The following is a 21,424-nucleotide window of genomic DNA, read 5'->3' on the forward strand; positions in this document are numbered from 1 at the left end:
AAAAGAGAGTAAAAATAGATGGTCAGAATATCCCAAGCTCCCCAACTTGTCCTGTGAAGGGAAAGTACTTAATTAAGCTTTAGAAAAATCTTACTCGGGTTATTCAATTTGGAAATTTTAGGCTTTTGAAGGAGCTCACCAGTACTGCATTCTGCAGCCTCTTTTTATTTTATATCTATAGGAGTGTATGTCCATATGCTCTAAAAAGTTTATTTTCATGTACATTCATGCTACTTTTGCATGGGCGTGCACTGTCTTCTGGTGGATCCTTGCACCTCATTTTCTACAAAGCCTTGAAAACAGATGGATTTCATACTTTCTCTGAACATGTCCTCATAGTTCCTTGAACAGAAATGTGTTGAAAAGTAGAACAATAAGTTAATTGTCTGGGAGCAACAACAAAGTAGCTGTAAACTGTGGCTGATAGTTACTTGCAGTCGGTAAGTATTCTTTTTAAAAAATCTATCAGCCTGAGATAAAGAAGACTATTTTGATTTTGCTAGAAACAATGAGAAGAATCCAGAAAAAAATAGTGGTTTGGGGAGTACAAATGATGATTAGGGGTGGGTTCTGAGTTCTAGAGTGACCTTGTTGACAAAAGCAAACAAACAAAGCACTGGGGAGGCTCCCGTCATAGCCTGGAAGACATGGGGGTGGGGGTCAAATTGTTGTCCCCAAAAGCACACATATAGAATAAAGAGTCACCTAGCTGTCCATTTTTTTTTTTTTTTACATCTTGACACTTTTAGTTCAAATTGTTTATATAGCTCACTCACCAAAATAGCAATCCCACTAATTACAGAATAACAAAAACCACCACATAAAGAAAATTCTCTCTATAAAATTAGCTGATTTTGATGAAGGTTATATACATCTTTGGTCAGAAAAGCACACCAGCTCTGAAAGAACACAGGTAAGCACCAAAGACCAAAGGTGAGTAGCTGGTCAAAATTCCAACATTCAAATCCATTAGGCACGCTCCTTTTCTCCCAGTAGGACTGGGAGCTCCTGGAGGTGAAGTCTTGGCCTTTTTATCACCAGCACCTACTTAAGTATCCGGCAAGCATCCTGGGTTACTGTCTCATGAGTGACGCTGCCAGGAGAGAGGAGGGGTGGCCCAGAGGCACTCCGTGCTCTCCGCCAGCTCCCAGGTCCCTGTCATCCACGTCTTCACAGTGCCTTTACCCATCAGTGGTTTTCAGTGGCTCTGGGACAGCTGCCTCATCAACAGCCTCCCCCAGAAGCCACAGAACCACAGAGAGTAGGCCGACTTGTAGGTGCTGGCAGAATTGAGAGCCTGGAAGAGGCAGCTCCATGTGGCTTTCCATTCAAGCATTTGACTAATACTGGCCACAGGCCTGCTATGGGCATAACTGTTGAATGTCTGCTACTGTTCTGTTCTAATCGTTGCAGATATAAGAATGAAAGCAAGACCAAAAAAAAAAAAAAAAGATCCCTGCTCCCACAACAATTGGGCAGAGACAAAAAACAGGCAAACAAAATAAAAGTCAAAGCATTTCAGGTAGTGGGAAGTACTACAAAGACTAGAAAGTGGGGTGCTGAGAGTGAGTGGCTCGTGGGAGTATTGGGGGTATCAGGGAGGCAAAGAAGGCTTTTGGGGGGACATGCCATCTGATTTGAGGTGCTGGTGATAAGAAGAAACCATGAGAAGGTCTGGGGAAAGAATGTTCTAGGCAAACAGGGCAAGTTCAGGTGTGCTAGGACAGCCATGAAATGGGCATGTTCCAGAAAGGAAAGGTGCCTGTGAGGCCAGCACACAGGAACTGGGGAGAAGAGAGGAGGAACAGGGTAGGACACCGGGTGGGACAGGGGGCAAGGGCTGCCTGGAGGAGGGCCTTGGAGGCCATGGTCAAGAGTTTCAGCTTCATTTGTAGTGATGGGAAGCCACTGGCTGACATACATATTTTAAAGATAATGATACCAATAGCAAATATTACTATGTGCCAGGCACTATTCTAAGTGCTTTATCTAAATTAACTCATTTAATTCTCAAAACAACCTTATGGATTAGAAAATATTATCATCCCCATTTGCACAAGAGGGGACTGAGGCATGGAGGGGTTAAGTAACTTGCCCCAGGGTGTACTGTTGGCAGGTGCCACAGCCCAGCCAGGGTTGGCCACTCTGGTTACCGTGTGGAGTGCTGCAGGGGTGGGGGGTGGTCCCGACTTCTCATCCAGGCAGAACACAGGTAAGCCTTCCTGTGCAGCCGCTCACAGCTTCCTTCTGTCTGGAGGGCTTTGCTCACATACCCATTGTGCAACCTCTGCCTATATTTCAAGACCAGGGCCCTATGTCATGCCCTGCACGAAGCCTTGGGGACTAGGTGATCACCTTTGAGAGTGCACAATGGAGCATTAGCAAGTAGGACTGCTATGGTCCCAGCATCTGCTCCATTCCACCTGGACTCTTCCTGGGAGGACACCGTCAAGCTAGGGAGACAGCACCCAGCCTCAAAGGAGGCCTCATCTGGGACCACTGACCAGTGAAGTTCCCTCCGATGACGTAGGGGATGACCCCTCCAGGCCATATCCTCTCTGCCCTCGAGGTTGTGGCTCTTCGGACACGTGGAGAAAAGGTCTCAGCTCTGGCATTCGAGGTTCCAGGGCTCTGCAGAAGCATAGCATTTTCCTGGCCATCTGCAAGAGAGGCATGCTGCCATTTACTTTGCCTTGAATTCCTTCTGTACATTATGGTTAAGACTGTATTATTCATGAATCCATAAAAAGGGGGGTGTGAAGAACCTGTGTTCTACAGGGGGTATTTGGTCTGTTGAGGGTTTTGAACCCCTGGGTGTTAGTAAGGGTGCCAGGCCTCTGAGGGAAGCAGGTCTGGCTTGTTGGAAGTCTTGAACAGGCCCTGTGGGGCAAAGGGCAGCCAGAGACCCTCAGACTCAAGCTGCCCGGACAAGGAATCCTTTGGGAAGGAGCCGAGTTAGGGGTGTGCTCTCTTCTTAGCACTGGGAACACCCGAGGAAACTATTGAACCAGTCCCCTGCCCTGATGAAATACCCATCAGTGTTGTAAAGTTTGAAAACGATTTGGCCAGTCTGACAAACAGAGTGAACCAGTCGGTGATGCTGGGAAAATAAACTCTTTGCAAGATAACCCCCTGGAAAAAGCTGAGCCTCAGAAAATCCCCAACTCCTCCCAGTCTCTTGGCACAACTGGACCTTTCAGAGAGAAACGTGCAGAAGAAATGAAGGCTCTGTTAAGGTCCTGAGTCCAAGGTGTGGCTCCCGGAAATAGCAGAGATAGACAGGTGGGATAAAATCGCTCAAACCTATGGCAACCAAAGAGCTGACTCCACATTCATTTTCTTGGTCATTCCGACAATGTAAGATTTTGTTTTCAGGCTGCTTGCTCAGATTCCCTCACGATTCTCACTTGGAGCATTTGCTCTCTAGTTTCTGGATCGTTTCCCTAAAAATCAGCTTTTGATTTTGTTGGTCCCTTTCATTTTTTTATTATTTCATTAATTTTACGTATGTTATTACTTCCTTCCATTTTCACTTATTTTATTCTGATGTTTCCTTTCTATCTTCTTCTCTTTTTTAAAAACTGGAGATAGCATTCACACACCCTAATAGACACTCTTTGAAGGTATACGACTTGGTGGTTTTTTGTATATTCACAAAGTCGTGCAACCATCACCACTGCAGAACTCTACACTTTCACCCCCGCAAAAAGAAACCTACTAGCAGTCACTCCCCATTCCTACCCTCCCCCCAACACCCCTACCAGTCCTTGGCAACCAGTAAATCCACTTTTTGTTTCTATGGATTTGCCTATTCTAGACATTGTACATAAATGGAATCATGCAGCATGTGGCATTTTGTGTCTGGCCTTCTTTCACTTAATAGGTTTTCAGGGTTCATCCGTGTTGTGGCATCGATCAGTCCCGCATTGTAACTTACGGCTGAATAATATTCTATTGAGTGGATATACCACATGTGTTTATCCGTTTCTCAGCGGATGGGCATTTGGGTTGTTTCTACTTTTGGGCCATCACGAATGATGCTATTATGCCCATTAACATACACGTTTTTGTGTGGAAGTATGTTTTCAGTTCTTTTGGGTATATGCGAAACACTGGAATTGTTGGGTCACACAGTAACTTTATATTTAACCCTTCGAAGAACTACCAGACTGCTTCCCCTCAGCAACATACCAGGGTACCAGTGTTTCCACATACTTGTCAACATTTGCTATTGTCAAGCTTGCTGATTTTAGCCATCCTAACAGGTGTGGTGTGGCGTCTCATTATGGCTTTGATGTGCATTTCCCTAATGACTAATGATGCCGAACAGCTCTTCATGTTCTTATCAGTCATTTGCATATCTCCTTTGAAGAAATGTCTTTTCAAATCCTGTGTCTATGTCTTAATTGGATTGTCTTTTTACTGTGTTATAATTATTCTTTATATATTCTGGATACCAGACCCTCATCAGACATAGGATTGATAAATATTTTCTGTAGGTTGTCTTTTCACTTTTACAATAGTGTCCTTTGTTTTTTGTTTTTTTTTTTAATTTTTTTTTTCAACGTTTATTCATTTTTGGGACAGAGAGAGACAGAGCATGAACGGGGGAGGGGCAGAGAGAGAGGGAGACACAGAATCGAAAACAGGCTCCAGGCTCTGAGCCATCAGCCCAGAGCCCGACGCGGGGCTCGAACTCCCGGACCGCGAGATCGTGACCTGGCTGAAGTCGGACGCTTAACCGACTGCGCCACCCAGGCGCCCCAACAATAGTGTCCTTTGAAGCATGAAAGTTTTAAATTTTGATGAAGTCCTAGTTATCCATATTTTTTCTTTTATTTCTTATGCTTTTTGGGCCATATCTGAGAAATTACAGCCTAATCTAACCTCACTAAGATTCATATCTATGTTATATCTATTTACACCTACAGTTCTATAGTTTTGGTGCTTATATTTAAGTCTTTAATCATTTTGAGTTAATTTTTGTATATGGTCTGGGGTAAGGGTCCAATTTTATTCTTCTGCGTGTGGATATCCAGTTTTTCTAGCACCATTTGTTGAAAAAATTAGTTTTTCCCCTACAGAACTGTCTTGGCACTCTCCTAACAAATCAGTTGATCATCCTTTTCTGACTTCTTTGGGTGAGTGTTTGGCACATAATTTTCAATCCTTCTTACATTCTAATACTAACATTTTAAGGCTAAAATTTCTCTGAGTTCCCCTTTACCCGAATTCTATCATTTGACATGCACATTTCAATATCAGACATTGATATATTCTATTAGCTCCATTTAGACTTTCTTCTTTGATCTTTGACTTATTTAGAAGTGTGACTTTTAACTTCTAAACATCTGTTTCTCTGTGGGTGTTATTAATCTCTAACATTACTTTGTGTTCTAAGAACCCATTCTCCAAGGCAGGGGCGGGGGTGGGCAGCAAACTTTTTTCCGTAAAAGGCCAACAGTAAATATTTTAAGTTTTGTGGTTAATATATTCTCTGTTGCAACTATCCAGTTATGCCACTGTAGTGTGAAAGCAGCCATAGACAATATGTAAATGAATGAGCATGGCTCTGTTCCAATAACAGTTTATTTGCAAAAACAGATGGCAGGCTGGATTTGGCCTCCTGGCCATAGATGACTAGTCCATGCTCCAAGGTATCAATTCTTTGGTAGTTTGAATCTTCCTTTGTAGCCCAGTATGTGATTGATTTTTATAAATGTTCCATATGTCCTTGGGATAATGCGCATCAGTTTCCATAATTGATAGTTAAGGGGTGCTACATATGTTGTTCACACATTCTATTTACAAATATTTTGGCTCCTCGGTGTATCAGTTACCAAGAAAAGTGCTTTAAGCATCCCTGACAACTAAGATTGTGAATTGTCATTTTCTCTTTTATTCTTAACTTCTGCTTTATATTGTTCAAGGCTACGCTTTTTAACACAAGTAAAATATTGTTAAAGGCTCCTAGTGAATTATTTATTTCATCATTAATGACCCTCTTTATCTGTAATAATGTTCATCCATAATAAAGATTCTTTTGGCCGATATTGATATTACTGTATCAGTTTTATTTTGATTAGTGTTTGCCTCATATAGCTTTTCTCCACTCATTTATTTTTGATCTGTGTAATTAAGCTTTTTTTTTAAATGAGTCATTCAACAGGCGTTATTCTGTGAATAAATTACATTTCCCACAACAAACAATAAAAGAAATTTTGCAATGGTCGTAATACTGAGGTTCAATTTTTTTATTGTATATGAATAGTTTTTATAAATTGAAACTTTTATTGAGATACTTGTAGATTCACATGCAGTTATAAGAAATAATAGAGACAGATTTTGTATATCCTGTGTAACACCATTTCCACTAGTAGCAACATTTTATGAAACTACAGTACAATATCACAACTCGGATATGGACATTAATGTAATCCACTGATCTCAGTCTGATTTCTCCAGCATCACATATTGTTGTGTGTGTGTATGTGTGTGTGTGTGTGTGTGTGTAGTTGTACGGAATTTATCACATGTATAGGTTTGTGTATCCATCAAGATACTAAACAGCTGCATTACCCTAAGGATCCCTCATGTTGAAATTGTATAATCATATTTCCCTGCCCCTGTCCTATCATCCATCCCTAAACTCTCAACTCTAATCTGTTCCCCATTTAGAAAATTTTGTCATTTGAAGGATATTATATAAGTGGAATTTTACGGTACATAACTTTGGGAATTGGCTTTTCTCACTCAGCATAATTCTCTGGAGATTCATCTGAGTTGTTTTAGGTATCAATAGTTTCCTTTTATTGCTGAGTAGTAGTCCATGGTATGCATGCACCACAGTTTGTTTAACCATGCACCTGGTAAAAAGCATCTGGGTGGTTTCTTGACATTACAAATAAAGCCATTATGAACATTCATATACAAGTGTTTGTGTGAAGATAAGTTTTTATTTCTCTGAGATAAATACCTAAGAGAGGAATTGTTGGGTTATATGGTGTGTGAGTTGATTTCTGGGTTCTCTATGTTGTTCCATTGATCTTGGTGTTTATCCCTCTGCTAATATGACATAGTGTAGATATACAGTAAGCCTTAGTATCTGGTAGAGTGATTACTCCCATTTTTAGGCTTATTTTCCATGATTGTTCTAGTTATGTTTTCATATAAATTTTATGTCTGCCCATATAGATTTTAGAACAAGTTTGTCTATGTCTAAAAAAACCAAAAACCAACCCAAACCAACAAACAAAAACAAAAACCATGCTGGGATTTTGATAGGAATTACATTAAACCTGTAGATCAATTTGGAGATAATTGGCATCTTTACCATATTCAGTCTTCCAACCCATGGACATAGTATGTCTCTCCATTTATGTAGGTCTTTCTTGATTTCTTTCATCAGCCTTGTGTAATTTTAGTATACAATCATTGTACATGTTTTTTGAAAGTGTATATCTAGGATGGAGTGTCTGGGTGGCTCGTTCAGTTAAGCATCTGACTCTTAATTTTGGCTGAGGTCATGGTCTCACGGTTTCGTGAGTTTGAGCCCCATGTCAGACTCTGTGCTGGCAGCATGAAGCTTGGTTGGGATTCTCTCTCTCCCTCCTTCTCTCTCTGCCTCTCCCCCACTCACACTGTCTCTGTCTTTCTCAAGGTAAATAAATAAAACTTTTAAAAAGTGTATATCTAGGTATTTCATTTTCTTTGAGTGCTTACAAATGGTATTGTGTTTTAAATTTTGATTTCTGCATGATTATTCTTAGTATATAGAAATGTAGGGGCACCTGGGTGGGTCAGTCAGTTAAGTGTCCGACTTCAGCTCAGGTCATGATCTCACTGCTTGTGAGTAGGAGCCCCGCATTGAGCTCTGTGCCGACAGCTCAGAGCCTGGAGCCTGCTTTAGATTTGTGTCTCTGTCTCTCTATGCCCCTCTCCCACTTGCTCGCTCGCGCGTGTGCGTGCTCTCTCTAAAAAAAATAAATAAACATTAAAAAATGTAAGCAATTTGGGGGTTTTGGCCTTGTATCTGCCATCTTGCTAAATTTGCTTATTAGTTCTAGGATTTGTTTTTTGTTTTTTGTTTTTAGATTCTTTCGGATCTTCTATATGCACAAACGAGTCATTTGGAAATAGAAAGTTTTATTTCTTCCTTTCCAATTTTCATGCCTTTAATTATTTTTCTTGCCTCACTGCAGTGTCCATAACTTCCAGAACTATGTTGAATAAGAGCATGAAAGCAGACATCCTTGCCTTGTTCCTGGTTTTAGAGGAAGTATTTAGTCTTTTACTTTAAGTAAGATATAAGCTGTAAGGTTTTGGCAGATGCTTTTTATCAAGTTAATTTCTCTCTATTCCTAACTTGCTGTGTTTTTATTGTGAATGTCAGATTTTGTTAAGTGCTTTTTCTGTATTCGTTGATATGATTATGGGATTTTTCTATTTTAGCTTGTTGCTATGGTAAGGTTACATTGGTTGATTTTCAAATATTGAACCTTGCATGCCTGGATTAATTTCATTTGATTATGGTGTATAATTATTTTTTATACATTGATGGTTTTGATTTGTTAATATTTTTGTTGAGGATTTTTGCATATAAGTGTAATTAGATTTTAGTTATGTCTGTTATAAACATCAAATAGCTACATTTTTTTTCTTATTGCTCAATCTAAGAATCTCTCTTTTAACAGGTGAATTAGACTTATTTTATAACTGATATACCTGGGCTGATTTCCTTCTCTCTGTGTGTGGTCACTATCTGCTATCTTTTTCTTTGCTTCTTTTTATTTCTCCTTTATTGCTTTCTATAGGATTAAGATATTTTTCTATATTTACTTTTTATTTCCATTGTCTCCTTTCTATTTTAGTATTGACTTTGATTTTTAACATTCATGCTGGACTTAACAAAGTACAAAGAATTAGTGAACTATAAGATAGATCTGAAGAAATCAGAATCTCCATTCTCATTCTGAGAATACAAGGATCTTAAAGTATTTTAATTTGTAAACAGAACTTCCAATTTTTCATGTTATTGTTTACTTGCTTTTAAGGCCCCAAATTAGTCACTATTACCAGTGATATGTTTGTTTGCAATGCAGATTTATATCTGCCTTCATATACACCATTTCTGTGCTTACTGCTACTTCTCACATCTCAAATCTTCCTCGTGGAAATGCATCTTTTATTATTCTCTCATGATGACCATACACTCTCTCAGTTTATTTTATCTTCACTCTATTTCATCTTCACTCAATTTATTTTATCTGCACCCTGGAAACTAAGTTTAGCTGGGAAAGTACAGAATTCTAAGCTGCGAGATATTTTTCTTTCAGCACTTCAAAGATAGTATTCCAATGTCTTTTGGTCTTTATTGTTACCAACAGAAGGTATCCTTATAGTTTAATGGTCATTCTGTCACCTGTCATTGTGCCTTAGGTAATCACAGGCAGCAATGTGGCAAGTGGAAGTTTGCTATTCATTTCCCATAGTGTCTTCAGTAAGTCTCTTAATTTTCTTCTGCTGCCAACTCTCCTTTGGAGAATGGGCAGAAATAATTCTCTATTTGGGACCAACACTAAGACATACCTATCTAGTAGCTTCCTAATCTGCCTGTTTTCCCCCCTCCCTACTATAGTTTCAAATTCTTCTGTTGGTTCTTTAGACACGTTACATATACTTATTTAATCTCCTTCAGACTGTTCTATTATTTCTGTATCATTGGGTACTAATTCACCAATTTATTATCTCTGCTGATTCTCCTTCATAGATTAACTCTTTGTGTATCTAATGTTTTTATTTAAAGTTCACTTTTAGGGGAGATCATTTCTATCTGAAGGAGCCCTCGATGCCATCAACTATGAATGTGACCCTATTTTTCATTTTTTCAGGGCTGTTGGGATTCTAGGTTCCTAGATCAATTTTTAAGTTAATTTCTAAGTTTAGGGTTTCCATATTTAGGAAATGTAATTTGAGAACTTATACCTGTAGAGGGAACAGGCTTTCGGATTCAGTTGTTCATAGAAGATTTTTTTTTTCTTTTTTTTTAGCCACACTTAGAGTCTAGGAAAGATAGCAAGATTTCTTGCCACTCCTCTTAGCCACTGGGCAGAGCTTTTCTATTCTCTCTTTTTTAGTGAATATGAAGCCCTTTGACAGTGCTCATTTTATGCAAGATCTTAGTATTCACTTTCTGCTTCACATGGGACCAAGCCCACATCTCCTTTATTTATAGGCCCCTTGTTCCCCAAATCCTAGCCCGGTTTGAATGTCCTCTGCAAAGTCTTACCACCATCTGAGGCTTAATTTTATGGGTTTGTGTTCCCTATTTCTTCTGATCATGGAAATTTCCCTTTCTGTCCTTTGATCTTAACTGTGTATCTTTTATTCAGGAGGGTGGAAAGGTTCCATACTATTTTTAGCAGTTCTGTATTTGTATAGGGGTTCCTGCTAATTCAGTTAGTCATATAAACAAGAAGGTTGGCATATAATACATTTTTAAACCTAAAAATAATTGTTTTACTGGTAGAATTTCTAGATCAGAAGTCATACACTTGCAGCTCTTGGGATAAACCCATCCCGCAGATGTGCTTTGCTTGGCTTGGACACTCTTGGCCCACACTGGTTTTTGTTTTTTTGTTTAATATCACTTCAGAAGCCAACTTTTAAAAATCAAGGGATTTCACATAAGAATACAGATTTTCATGAAAAACAGAAGGATGTGGCAACACTGGGTCCATGTCCCCTCATTTATAACCCACTCGAGTTCTGCAGTACCTGCTTACCATAGCCAAGACATGTTTTTCTGGTTGTCAGAACCTCTCCCCGCCTTTCTTTGGTCCCATCTAGCCCACTTCACCCATTGACATTACCTGCGAGGCCTCTGCAGATACTCTAGTTGGCTATCCCAACCCTCGACTACAAGTCGCAGCTCAGTGCCTTCAAATTGAGTTGCCCCCACAGGCAGGAACTGTGGCCGGCTTGTTCACCACTCTATTCACACCCAGCACAGTGCCTGGTTGGTGGTAAACAGTCAGGTGCTTTTGTGTTTTGAGTGAATGAATTGGATGAGTTATTCTAAAAATAAACAGCCCTACAGTCCAAACAATTCTGCGGCGGAAACCCCTCCAAAATGTCGGCAGCCCTAACGCCCTTAACGTTTCAATCCTGAGAATCATCGCGTCTTAAGTAATCACAGGCAGCGATGTAGCAAGTGGAAGTTTGTTATTCATTTCCCGTAGGGTTTTCAACAAGTCTCTTAATTTTCTTCTGCCGCCAAGTCTCCTTTGCAGAATGGGCAGAAATAGCTCTCTATTTGAGGGACCAGCACTACCACATCCCATGTTTCTCAGACAAGCTGTGCTATATATACATGTGACCTCGTATTACTAGGGCCGGTATGCAGCCAAGTCAGCATGGGAAAATCTTAAGTGCACCTGGAAAGAGACTGGGGTGTAATTTCCAGAGATGGGTTATTGAATGACAGCTTCCCCCCTCGGTCCAGTGAGAAATTTAATTTGCCGAGGACTCAACACAGGAAGCATTTGCCGATTAAAAATATGTCTAAACAGATGTTCTGCTTAGCCTGGAAGAAGGATCTTAATGCAACTGTCATTATTGGATTTTCTTGGATTACTACTATCTGGAATTGGAGTCCACATAGAAGGATGTAGTTATTTATTATGGCCAAGAGTCCTACATTTGAAGAGAAGCTCGGGGGCATCTGAAAGGATTTAACACACTGGGGGTTGGGGTGGGCTGGGGGATAAAGTCCATTTAAATTATCTGGCTTTGGGAGTGGACCCTATTCTCTCTGAAAAAACACAGCGGCCACAGCCATTCAATGTTCCATCTCCAGAAGAAGGCACAGGTGTGCCATAAACAGAACCAGGCCTGACCCAGCCTTCTCAAGAGAGGAACTAGGAATTTTCGATTTTTTAACTGGTCACCCCCACAATGGACGCAACCATCCCGACAGCCAAGCCATCTGCAAAACCCCCACCCCAGGGTGATGGGCAAATTCATACCTTGCCTGGGAACCTTGGAAGACTAAAGAGTAGCCCCTCGGTGAAAGCAGAGACTGGATTATTCTGCATGATGGTTTTCAAACCTGGCTGCACGTGTGAATCAACTGGGAAGCTTTTTAAAAGTTCTGGTGTCTGCCCCCTGCCCTGAGGTGGCAACTCGGTCCAACTACAGTGGAGTCCAGGCATGTGAGAGTTTAAAGCTCTTAGGTAGTTCAAAAGCACAGGGACGTTTGAGAACCACTGATATAGCCCAAAAGTTGAGAGCAGGGGGTTTTAAGTTGGGAGACTTAGGCTCAAGATAAATGCGGCCATTTGCTACTTGTGTGGCCTTGGATAAGCCACTCTTCCTTCCTTCTGAGTCTTGTTTCCTGCTGCATGGTGGTGTTGTGGGCATTGAACCAGGTAATGAATGTCAAATGCCTGCAGTCGTAAAGGCTCAATGCGAGCTTCAGTAATCACTGTCAAGGTCTGCATTCGGGGACAGGCTAGAGAGAATGCCTACAGTTAGGTTCAGTGGTTACACCCAGATATACTGACATTAGTGACATTCAGGGGTCTGGGAGCTGAGTGGTGCTTTGCACCCAAGTTTGTGGTCTCCAGTGCAAACAAGATTCCATTATTATTTCCTGCAACACAAAGCCCTTAGGAACCGTTACTGAAAGTGAAAGGTTCATTCTCTTTTATGAATATGGTTCTGGAAATCAGGCTCTATCAAAACAGTCACAGCTTCATTGGAGTAGCAGTTACACACTCCATTTCATTAATCCTATTAGCAGCCCCAAAATACATGCTGAGCTCTCATCGCCAGGGGAGGGAGACTCCCTGGACCAAACGGTCTGCCAGGGGGATGCTGAGTGAGCAATTCTCTGAGCCCCCCAGCCCTCCCCAGAGCTGGGAGCACAAATCCCTGCCGTCAGGGCTGAGGGGAGCCACATAATGCCAGGAAATAAACCTGCTGCTGAAGCCAGGGGGGCCGGGGCAGGGGGGCTTCCTCAGATCCTTTCTCCTGCTTGGGCGGTCTCTTTTTCTGGGGGTGGTAGGAGGGGGCAGGCTGTGATTAAAGGGGAATCTGAGATTGACATAACTTATCTTCAATTCAAACAAAAACAAGGGGCACCCCAGGCTGGCGCCTGACAGTGCCCTGGAAAGATGGAGCTAACGGAGGGAAAGCTGGGGGGACGGGCTAGAATAGCCTGCCTTCAGCTCACCTTTGAGGGTGACAAGGGTCTCTTTCCTCGTCAGGCTTGCCCTGGATGCTTAAAGACCTGCCCATCTGCTGCTGCAATACAGAGTGGAGAAACTGGCCTAGCCTTGACATTATCCACTTCCAAAAGCCCAGGGTCATTGGAGGGTTTGTGGACTATGGATTTAGCCTATTTTAGGGGTATGAGGAGCGGTGGCTGGGGGAGTATTGTCACTGTGCGCCTTAAAAACCCCAAGAAGATTTCTTGTGCAGTGTGGGTACCATGCACAGGCCAACCTACCAGAAACAGAATTTTAACAAACTGCAACAGCCTTATTCTTTCCGGTCTCCTTTAATTGTATTTCTGTGCAGCTGTTGAACAGCTGTGGAATCCCAGTCCAGAGGTGGATGATATACTTTAATGCTGGATATTATTATTCTTGGAGGTGGAGGTAGGGAGGAAAAAGTAGACGAGCTACATTCAGTGAGCACCTCTTAAATTCCAGAACCTGGCTGTGCACTTTGCATAAATATTACCTCTAGTTCTCCCCAAACGTCGTATGTGGAGTTCGAATACTCATCTGAGGTCCTAGCTACTCAGTGGCTAAGCTGGGATGCAAACCCAAGTGCGTCTGACTGTCGAAGTTTATTTGGTTGGGTCATTTTACACCAACAAACTAGTAAATACTAAGACCCCTGACAATGCCTGTTGCTGGTGGGCAGGTAAGATGCAGCGAGAGAAGGTAGGAGCTGGTCTCTGAATATGGCCACAGCTCTCATTCCTGTGAGCTCATGCTGTTTTTCACATCGAGGGGTGGAACCTATTTTCTTCTCCTTGAAGCTGGTTAGGCTTCTGTCGACCAATAGAATGTGGCAGAAGTGGCATTCTGGGTACTCTGAGTTCAGGCCTTAAGTGGCCTTCCCCCTGGGAAGCCAGCCGCCATACTGTAAGAAAAATCTCAGGTTAGACAACTAAACGAAAGTCCATGTGGAGAGAAGAGCCACGTGGAGGCACATGTGACTATAGCTTTTTTGGACCTTCCATCCGGGCCCAGCCCAGCTGCTAGAGGAATGCAGTTGGGTGACTGACCCGGCTGATGTCAGCTAAGGAAACATCCCACTGAGCCCAGTCAACCCACAGAATCTTGAAAGATAGCAAACCACTGTTTGAAGTCACAAAGTTTGGGCGTGGTTTTATGCAACGATAAATAACTACGGAAGGAAAAATTAGGTGTGGCGTCTATATGTTACTGCAGGGATAGCGAACCCCTTGAGTTGCATCCTCACACCCTGTGCTCAATTGTTAGCGCTAAGTGCTGGGTTTCTGTGGCCAAAATGAAGTGCCACTAAGATTACCAGATGTCTGGAGAGTCTGAGAAAGCGCAAGTCAAAATACTTAGAAAAAGCAAAGCAGGAAACCACAGATTTTTGAAGGGAGCCCCGCACATGGTCCCAGAAGTAAATATCCTGTGAGATACAGAAACAAATGCACATTTGTCACGTGGTCGGGGTGGGGGGAGGCGGGGCAGCTAATGAATCCGCCTTTCTCTAAAGGAGGCCAGACTGAAAAGAGGGGGATCAGCAACCCAACAGCAAAGTGAGCAGAAGACAGGTAGGAAGAGGCAAATCACAGAAGTGCGCCCCCAAATCACTGGCAAAGTCAGGAAGAAATGTTGAAAGTCACCAGCAGTCAAGGAAATAAAAATTAAGTAATAATAAACCACTGTTTACATTATTAAACACGCTGCTAGTACCTGGTGCTAGAGAGGATACAGTGAAAAAGGCACACTCCCAAGTTGCTATGGAAACGTGAATGGTTTTACCTTTTGAAATGCGTTCTAGCAACACCTGTTAAAAACAAGAGTGTGAGGATGTGTGTTAGGAATGTCAGTGCAATGCAGCATTGCTCACGAAGGCAAAAACTTCGAATGAAGTGAATGTTAATTGACAAGGGAATGACTGGATCAATTACAGTCCATCCATATCAGGAATATTTTGCAAAATATTCAAAAGAATAAAGTTATCACAAATGCATTAGAGGAGTTTCTCATGAGGTGTTGCTGAGAAAAGCATGATTGATAAAAAGCATGTATCAAATATGATCCCACTTTTTATTTTTTTTATTTTTTTATTTTTTTTAATTTTTTTTCAACGTTTATTGGGACAGAGAGAGACAGAGCATGAACGGGGGAGGGGCAGAGAGAGAGGGAGACACAGAATCGGAAACAGGCTCCAGGCTCTGAGCCATCAGCCCAGAGCCCGACGCGGGGCTCGAACTCACGGACTGCGAGATCGTGACCTGGCTGAAGTCAGACGCTCGACCGACTGCGCCACCCAGGCGCCCCTGATCCCACTTTTTAAAGCGATGAAGCTTGTATTTGAATATATGTTTATATCTCTACCTAAGTGTATATATGAATACATGTGTGTGGGGAAAAAAGTATGGAAGGATGCATACAACGTCATCAAGCTTGCATGACAGAGAAAAGGGTAGGGGGCGGTATGTGAAAAAAAGAAGTGAAGGAGGTAGCCAAATTAAAAGGAAAAGAATTTTTTTTCTTTACAGTTTTTAATGTTTATTTAGTTTTGAGAGACAGAGCATGAGCATGAGCATGGGAGGGGCAAAGAGAGAGGGAGACAGAATCCAAAGCAGGCTCCAGGCTCTGAGCTGTCAGCACAGAGCTCTATGCAGGGCTTAGACACACAAACTGTGAGTTCATAACCTAAGCTGAAGTCGGACGCTGAACTGAATGAGCCACCCAGGTCCCCCAAAGGGAAAAGAATGTTTTTAAAATTTCTTTTTAATGTTTATTTATTTTTGAGAGAGAGAGAGAGATACACACAGAGTGTAAGCAGGGGAGGGGCAGAGAGAGAGGGAGACACAGAATCCGAAGCAGGTTCCAGGCTCTGAGCTGTCAGCACAGAGCCGGACGTGGGGCTTGAACTCACGAACCTCGAGATCATGACCTGAGCCAAAGTCAGATGCTTAACCCACTGAGCCACTCAGGTGCCCCAGGGAAAAGAATTTTTAAAAACATTTAAAAAAGGATATGATAGGGTCGCCTGGGTGGCTCAATCAGTTAAGCATCCGACTCAGCTCGGGTCATGATCTCACAATTTGTGAGTTCAACCCTGAGTCTGGCTCTGTGCTGAGAGCTCAGAGCCTGGAGATTGTTTTGGATTCTGCATCTCCCTTTCTCTGTGCTCCTCCCCTGCTCACGCTCTGTCTCTCTCTCCTACAAAAATAAACATTCAAAAAAAATTTTTTTAACTTTAAAAAAAGATATGATAAGTGTGCCTGGTGGCTCAGTCAGTTAAGCATCCAACTTTGGCTCAGGTCATGATCTCGCAGCTTGTGCGTTCGAGCCCCACGTTGGGCTCTGTGCTGACAAGTCAGAGCCTGGAGCCTGCTTCCAATTCTGTGTCTCTGTCTCTCTCTGCCCCTCTCCCACTCACGCTTTGTCTCTCTCTCTCAATCTCTCCCTCAAAAATAAATAAATGTTAAAAAAAACTTTTTTTAACTTTAAATAAGGATATGATAGGGGTGCCTGGGTGGTTCAGTTGGTTAAGCCTCCAACTCTTGATTTCGGCTCAGGTCATCATTTCACAGTTTTGTGGGATCGATCCCCACATTGGGCTCTGTGCTGACAGCCAGTGGAGCCTGCTTGGGATCTCCCTCTCTCTGCCCTTCCCGTGCTCATGCTCTCTCTGTCCCTCTTAAAATAAATAAATAAAATTAAAAAAATTATTCCTTTTGACTGGCCAGTGGTGCAATGGATAATGCATTCGACTACGGATCAGAAGATTCTAAAAATCATTCCTTTTGATACTGTGTGTCAACTATGCTTCAATAAAAAATTATTCCTTTTGCTCCGTGTTCATTTTAGGCAGAAGAAACGCCATTGCCAGCAGTGAGCCCTCACTCCTGTAGGCTGCAGGCCAGCCCAAAGCCCAGCAGCCTCTCTCCTCCAGCACAGCTTCCGAACGGGAAAAACTCCCCCAAACTGAGACGCTTCTAGTGAGACACCCCCACCCATAATCTCCAGGCTAGAATCTCTAGAACCAGGAAAGCACACTCCTGTGAGCATTAGTGTGCAGATAGACAGAAGCAGCACTATCGAGGCAGGAACCTGGCAGGTGGCCCTGGCCACAGACAACCCCACCCGCCCCCTCCCCCAGCAGTGCACACACAAGGTCTCTAGTCTACACCCTCCTCCCGAGCCCCCGCCCCAGCTTTATCTTCCCACCTTGCCTCCCATGCCCACTTGTTCCCTCAGATACCCAGTTCCCAAAGCCTCACGATCTCTCCTGTCAGCCCTTGGGGGCAGCAACTTACAAGCCAGGCACCAATGAGAAAGGTCAAACCCAGAAGGCAGAGTTTAACTGAAGACCATACAGTCCCTGAGCAACCAAACACCACCCTTCTACGGCTTTCTCCGGCAGCCAGTCCATCCTCAGTAAGAGGACACACTCCCTCAGGGCCACAGACCTCGGTGCTTCTAGTCTACTGTGATAGGAAGTAAAAAGTGGAATAAGACGTTTCCAAAGCCAAGGGCAGGGGGTAAGGGACATAAGAGGAGTGACTGCTTAGTAGGTGTGGGGTCTCCTTTGGGATGATAAAAATGTTCTGGAACAAGATAGAGGGATGGTTGCACAACATCGTGAAGGTACTTTATGCCACTAAGTTGTACACATTAAAATGGAAATTTTATATTCTGCGAAATTTACCACAGCTGAAAAAAACAAGGATGCAGAGGCCTGGCGGGGCCTCATATTACCCTTTCTGGCTTCCTCGCTGCTGGTATTCATGGCTGTAGCATTCTGCCAGCTCTCGAAAGGCTGCTCCTCGAGCCCACCTAAAGGAATGAGGAAGAAAAGAAGCATGAGGACACATTAGCCTTCTTTGTAGGAGCACCAAGAAATGAGGGAGCAAACCTGGTCACCTGAGGGATGACCAGAATCCCTGGCAGATCAAGAAAGATTTGATAACAAGGGTTGATTGGGCCTATCACAGGCTGGGTACTATTCTAGATGTTAGGGGCAAAAAAGAACCTGCTTTTCCATAACCACGCACATAATGCACAAATTATAAACGGATTACTCTCCTTGACCAGTTCAAGGGTACTTGGAGCCAGATACACAAAGTTAACAGGCAAATCCCAGAGTCAACCTCGAAGTCAGCTTTCTCACCCTCACCTCCATCAGGAAGCCCAAATGTGTAAACAGGACACAGCCTTCTGGGGTTCCCTGGTGTGGAATGCAGGGAGAAATCATCAGTGCTGCTTTTAAATATGTGATGTGGTCAGTTACGACCTTGGCTTAAGTAAGTATTTTGGTTTTCTCTTTGGAGTGAGCCTCCAAATTGCTCTGTTGGGCGCCTGGGTGGCTCAGTTGGTTAAGTTGTTAGACTTCGGCTCAGGTCACGATCTCACAGTTTGTGAGTTTGAGCCCCGTATCGGGCTCTCTGCTGTCAGCACAGAACCCACTTCAGATCCTATGTCCCCTTCACTCTTTGCCCCTCCTCCGCTTACACATGCATGAGTGCGTGTGTGTGTGTGTGTGTGTATGCGCACACGTTCTCTTCCTCTCTCTCTCTTAAAAATAAATAAATAAATAAATAATAAAATAAAATAAAATAAAATAAAATAAAATAAAATAAAATAAAATAAAAAGAAACTGCTCTGTTGACTTCCAGGGCGCCTGGGTGGCTCAGCTGGCTAAGCATCCGACTCTTGATTTCAGCTCAGGTCATGATCTCGTGGTTCCTGAGATTGAGCCCTGAGGTGGGTTCTACCCTGATGACTCGGAGCCTGTTTAGGATTCTTTCCCTCTCTCTGTCTGCCCCCCTCACCCTGCACTCACATGTGGGCACTCTCTCTCTCTCAACATAAAAAAAATAAACATAAAAAAAAGAAATCCCTTTTGCTAACTTCATGTATTAGACTCCGCAGACACGGCCTTGGTCAAGAACAGTGATGCTTGTATTTGTTTGTGGCCAATGCTAGTGGCCATTGGGTATAAACCTCGTTCACACCTGTCCTCACCAGGAACGTGGTCAATCAGCAAATATTATTAGACCCACAGTGAGCCGAAATTGTGTGCACCAGGCGATCGCCAGGCACCAGGTGATCCAGCAGTGAACAAGACAGACGGGTGACATGGGTGGCTGGACGATAAACACAAAGTAAGAAAACAAAAGGCCACAATCGTTGTAGGTTCAGAAAACCTGAAGGTCAAAGGCGGTATGTGGTAGAGCATGGTTGGGGCAGTTGCTCAGAAAGGGCCTTCTCTGACCACTGGAGTCAAAGAAACTGACATAGAAGCCTGGGCCAGGATCAGGAAAGAATCTGGATGGGGAATGAGCTTGCCACGTGGAGGGGCTGACAGTGGTGGGCAAGGGGGAACACGACAGAGAGGGAGGCTGGATCCACAGGGATATAGTTGCAGACAGGGAAACAGGGAGGCTGATGAACTAGAAACGAGGGACTGAGAGGGGCCCCTAGTGACTCCTACATTTAGTAGTTGCGAAACTGAGTGGGCTGTGACACCAGGGAGCAGATATGAGGGCAAAGCCTATGTCCAGGAGAGACTATTATATATATGAAACCACATCAAAGCGACTACAGGACAATCTACTTGGGCAAAATTGTTTCCTGCATTTGTTTAGAAATTTGCAGCTTGCAAAGCAGTTTCCCCATATCTCCTTTGACCCTGATTAGAACCTTCTGTGGCAGAAAGGAACCCCATTTTCCAGAGGAGAAAACTGAGACACAAAATGCTTAGCCCGGGGTTGTCAGCCCATCAGGGAAGCTGGGGGCTCAGGACACAGTCTCCTGGTAGGAAACCTGATGATCTTTGCTGTGCCCCACAGCTCACAGGCTTCCAACAATGCTCGAGGTAGGGTCCCAAACACGCAATCCAATGACCTGGCCCTGAACAAGCAAGGGAGACGACCCTGTGGTCCACCGTGCAGACCGCCTCTTTCCTTCTCCTGACTATGACACCGGCAGTGGACCAGACGTGCGCTGACATTTTTGTGTGCCTTCGTCCTGTTCATTCTGCTGCCTTTCTGGCCAACTCGGAATCCACTCACACACTCCCTGCAGCTGCCGGTGCATTCGCTGCCAGCTCCCAGCCCTCTGGGTATTCTTCCAGTTGCGATATCATTTCCTCTCGGGCTAAAGGTCAGGGGAAATCCTGATGGTATGAAAATCGCTGGCCAGCACAGGAATGTGGCATGTGTGGAGTGAAGAAGAGGCTGAAGCCAAAGATCTAGGACTAGCTTAGTCTTGACTGCGTAACTGCGGATAAGACCTTGGGCGTTTGTATTCTTCATCTGTCAAATGGGCTGTTTGTTTTGAAGACCAAATGAGGTAATGGGTTTGTTTAGGCACTAACTCATTCAACAAATATTTATCCGACACCTGCTACACGCCAGATGCTGTTTCTGCTGCTCAGGATACAACACGGAACAAACTCTACCCTGACCTCATGGAAATTATATTCTGATGGAGGGTAGGGGAGAAAACAAAAAACAAATAGGCAACTAAGTATTTAAGTCAGTTGCCGATAAGCACTGTGAAGAAAGTAAATGAGGGAGAGGGGAACAGTGGGCACTAGGGATAAGGGGTTGTTTCATATGAGGTAGAAAAGCAGAAGCCTGAGGAAAGTGAAGGAGAGAGTCCACAGACAATCTGGGGAAGAACATTCCAAATTGAAAAAGCAACAGGGGCAAAGGCCCTGGGGTGGGAGTGTGCTTGGCGGTAGGGAGGCGGGATGATTTGTGAGGGGCAGAGTCTCAGGCAATGAGGCCAGCGGGCAGGGGAGGGTCTGGAGGGTTAGCTCATGTGGGGGCATTTTGAGGATCTGGCTTTCATTCTGAGGGATCTAGACGACAGCCAGGGGACAGAAAGGGCTTTGTAACTGCACCGACTTTGAATATGACCGGGGTTATTAGTAGTGGTCAGGAGGGGGACTCAGGGGCTGGCATTTGAAAGGAGATTCCACATAGCACTACCCCAGCATGAAGGGATGGAAAGTTTAGACATGCTTGGCTCTTGCGAAAGGGGTGGAGGGAGGCCATAAATAAATAAATAAATAAATAAATAAATAACCTGTAAGCACAGTCTGGGTTCAAGGTTAGCTGTAGGCTGTGTTTGAGGGAACAAAAGCCAGGAGAGACTGATATTCAGCTCTGCATCAGGCAGAGGAGGGT

The 21,424-nt window shown here is 43.4% G+C and overlaps 1 protein-coding gene across 1 annotated transcript in view; it reads right to left on the bottom strand.

Moving 5' to 3' along the window:
- The window catches only part of TLL2 (tolloid like 2), a 124,889-nt gene that overhangs the window by 54,754 nt on the left and 48,711 nt on the right, over positions 1 to 21,424 (bottom strand). The window contains exons 3-4 of the mRNA XM_040486021.1: positions 17,988 to 18,065; positions 2,505 to 2,660 (exon numbers count right to left, since the gene is read on the bottom strand). Coding sequence (XP_040341955.1) covers positions 2,505 to 2,660; positions 17,988 to 18,065 — 234 coding nt within the window. The remainder of the gene's footprint in view (positions 1 to 2,504; positions 2,661 to 17,987; positions 18,066 to 21,424) is intronic.

The sequence above is a fragment of the Herpailurus yagouaroundi genome, unplaced genomic scaffold, assembly GCF_014898765.1.
Source record: "Herpailurus yagouaroundi ecotype Mexico unplaced genomic scaffold, PumYag 163, whole genome shotgun sequence".
Lineage (NCBI taxonomy): Eukaryota > Metazoa > Chordata > Mammalia > Carnivora > Felidae > Herpailurus > Herpailurus yagouaroundi.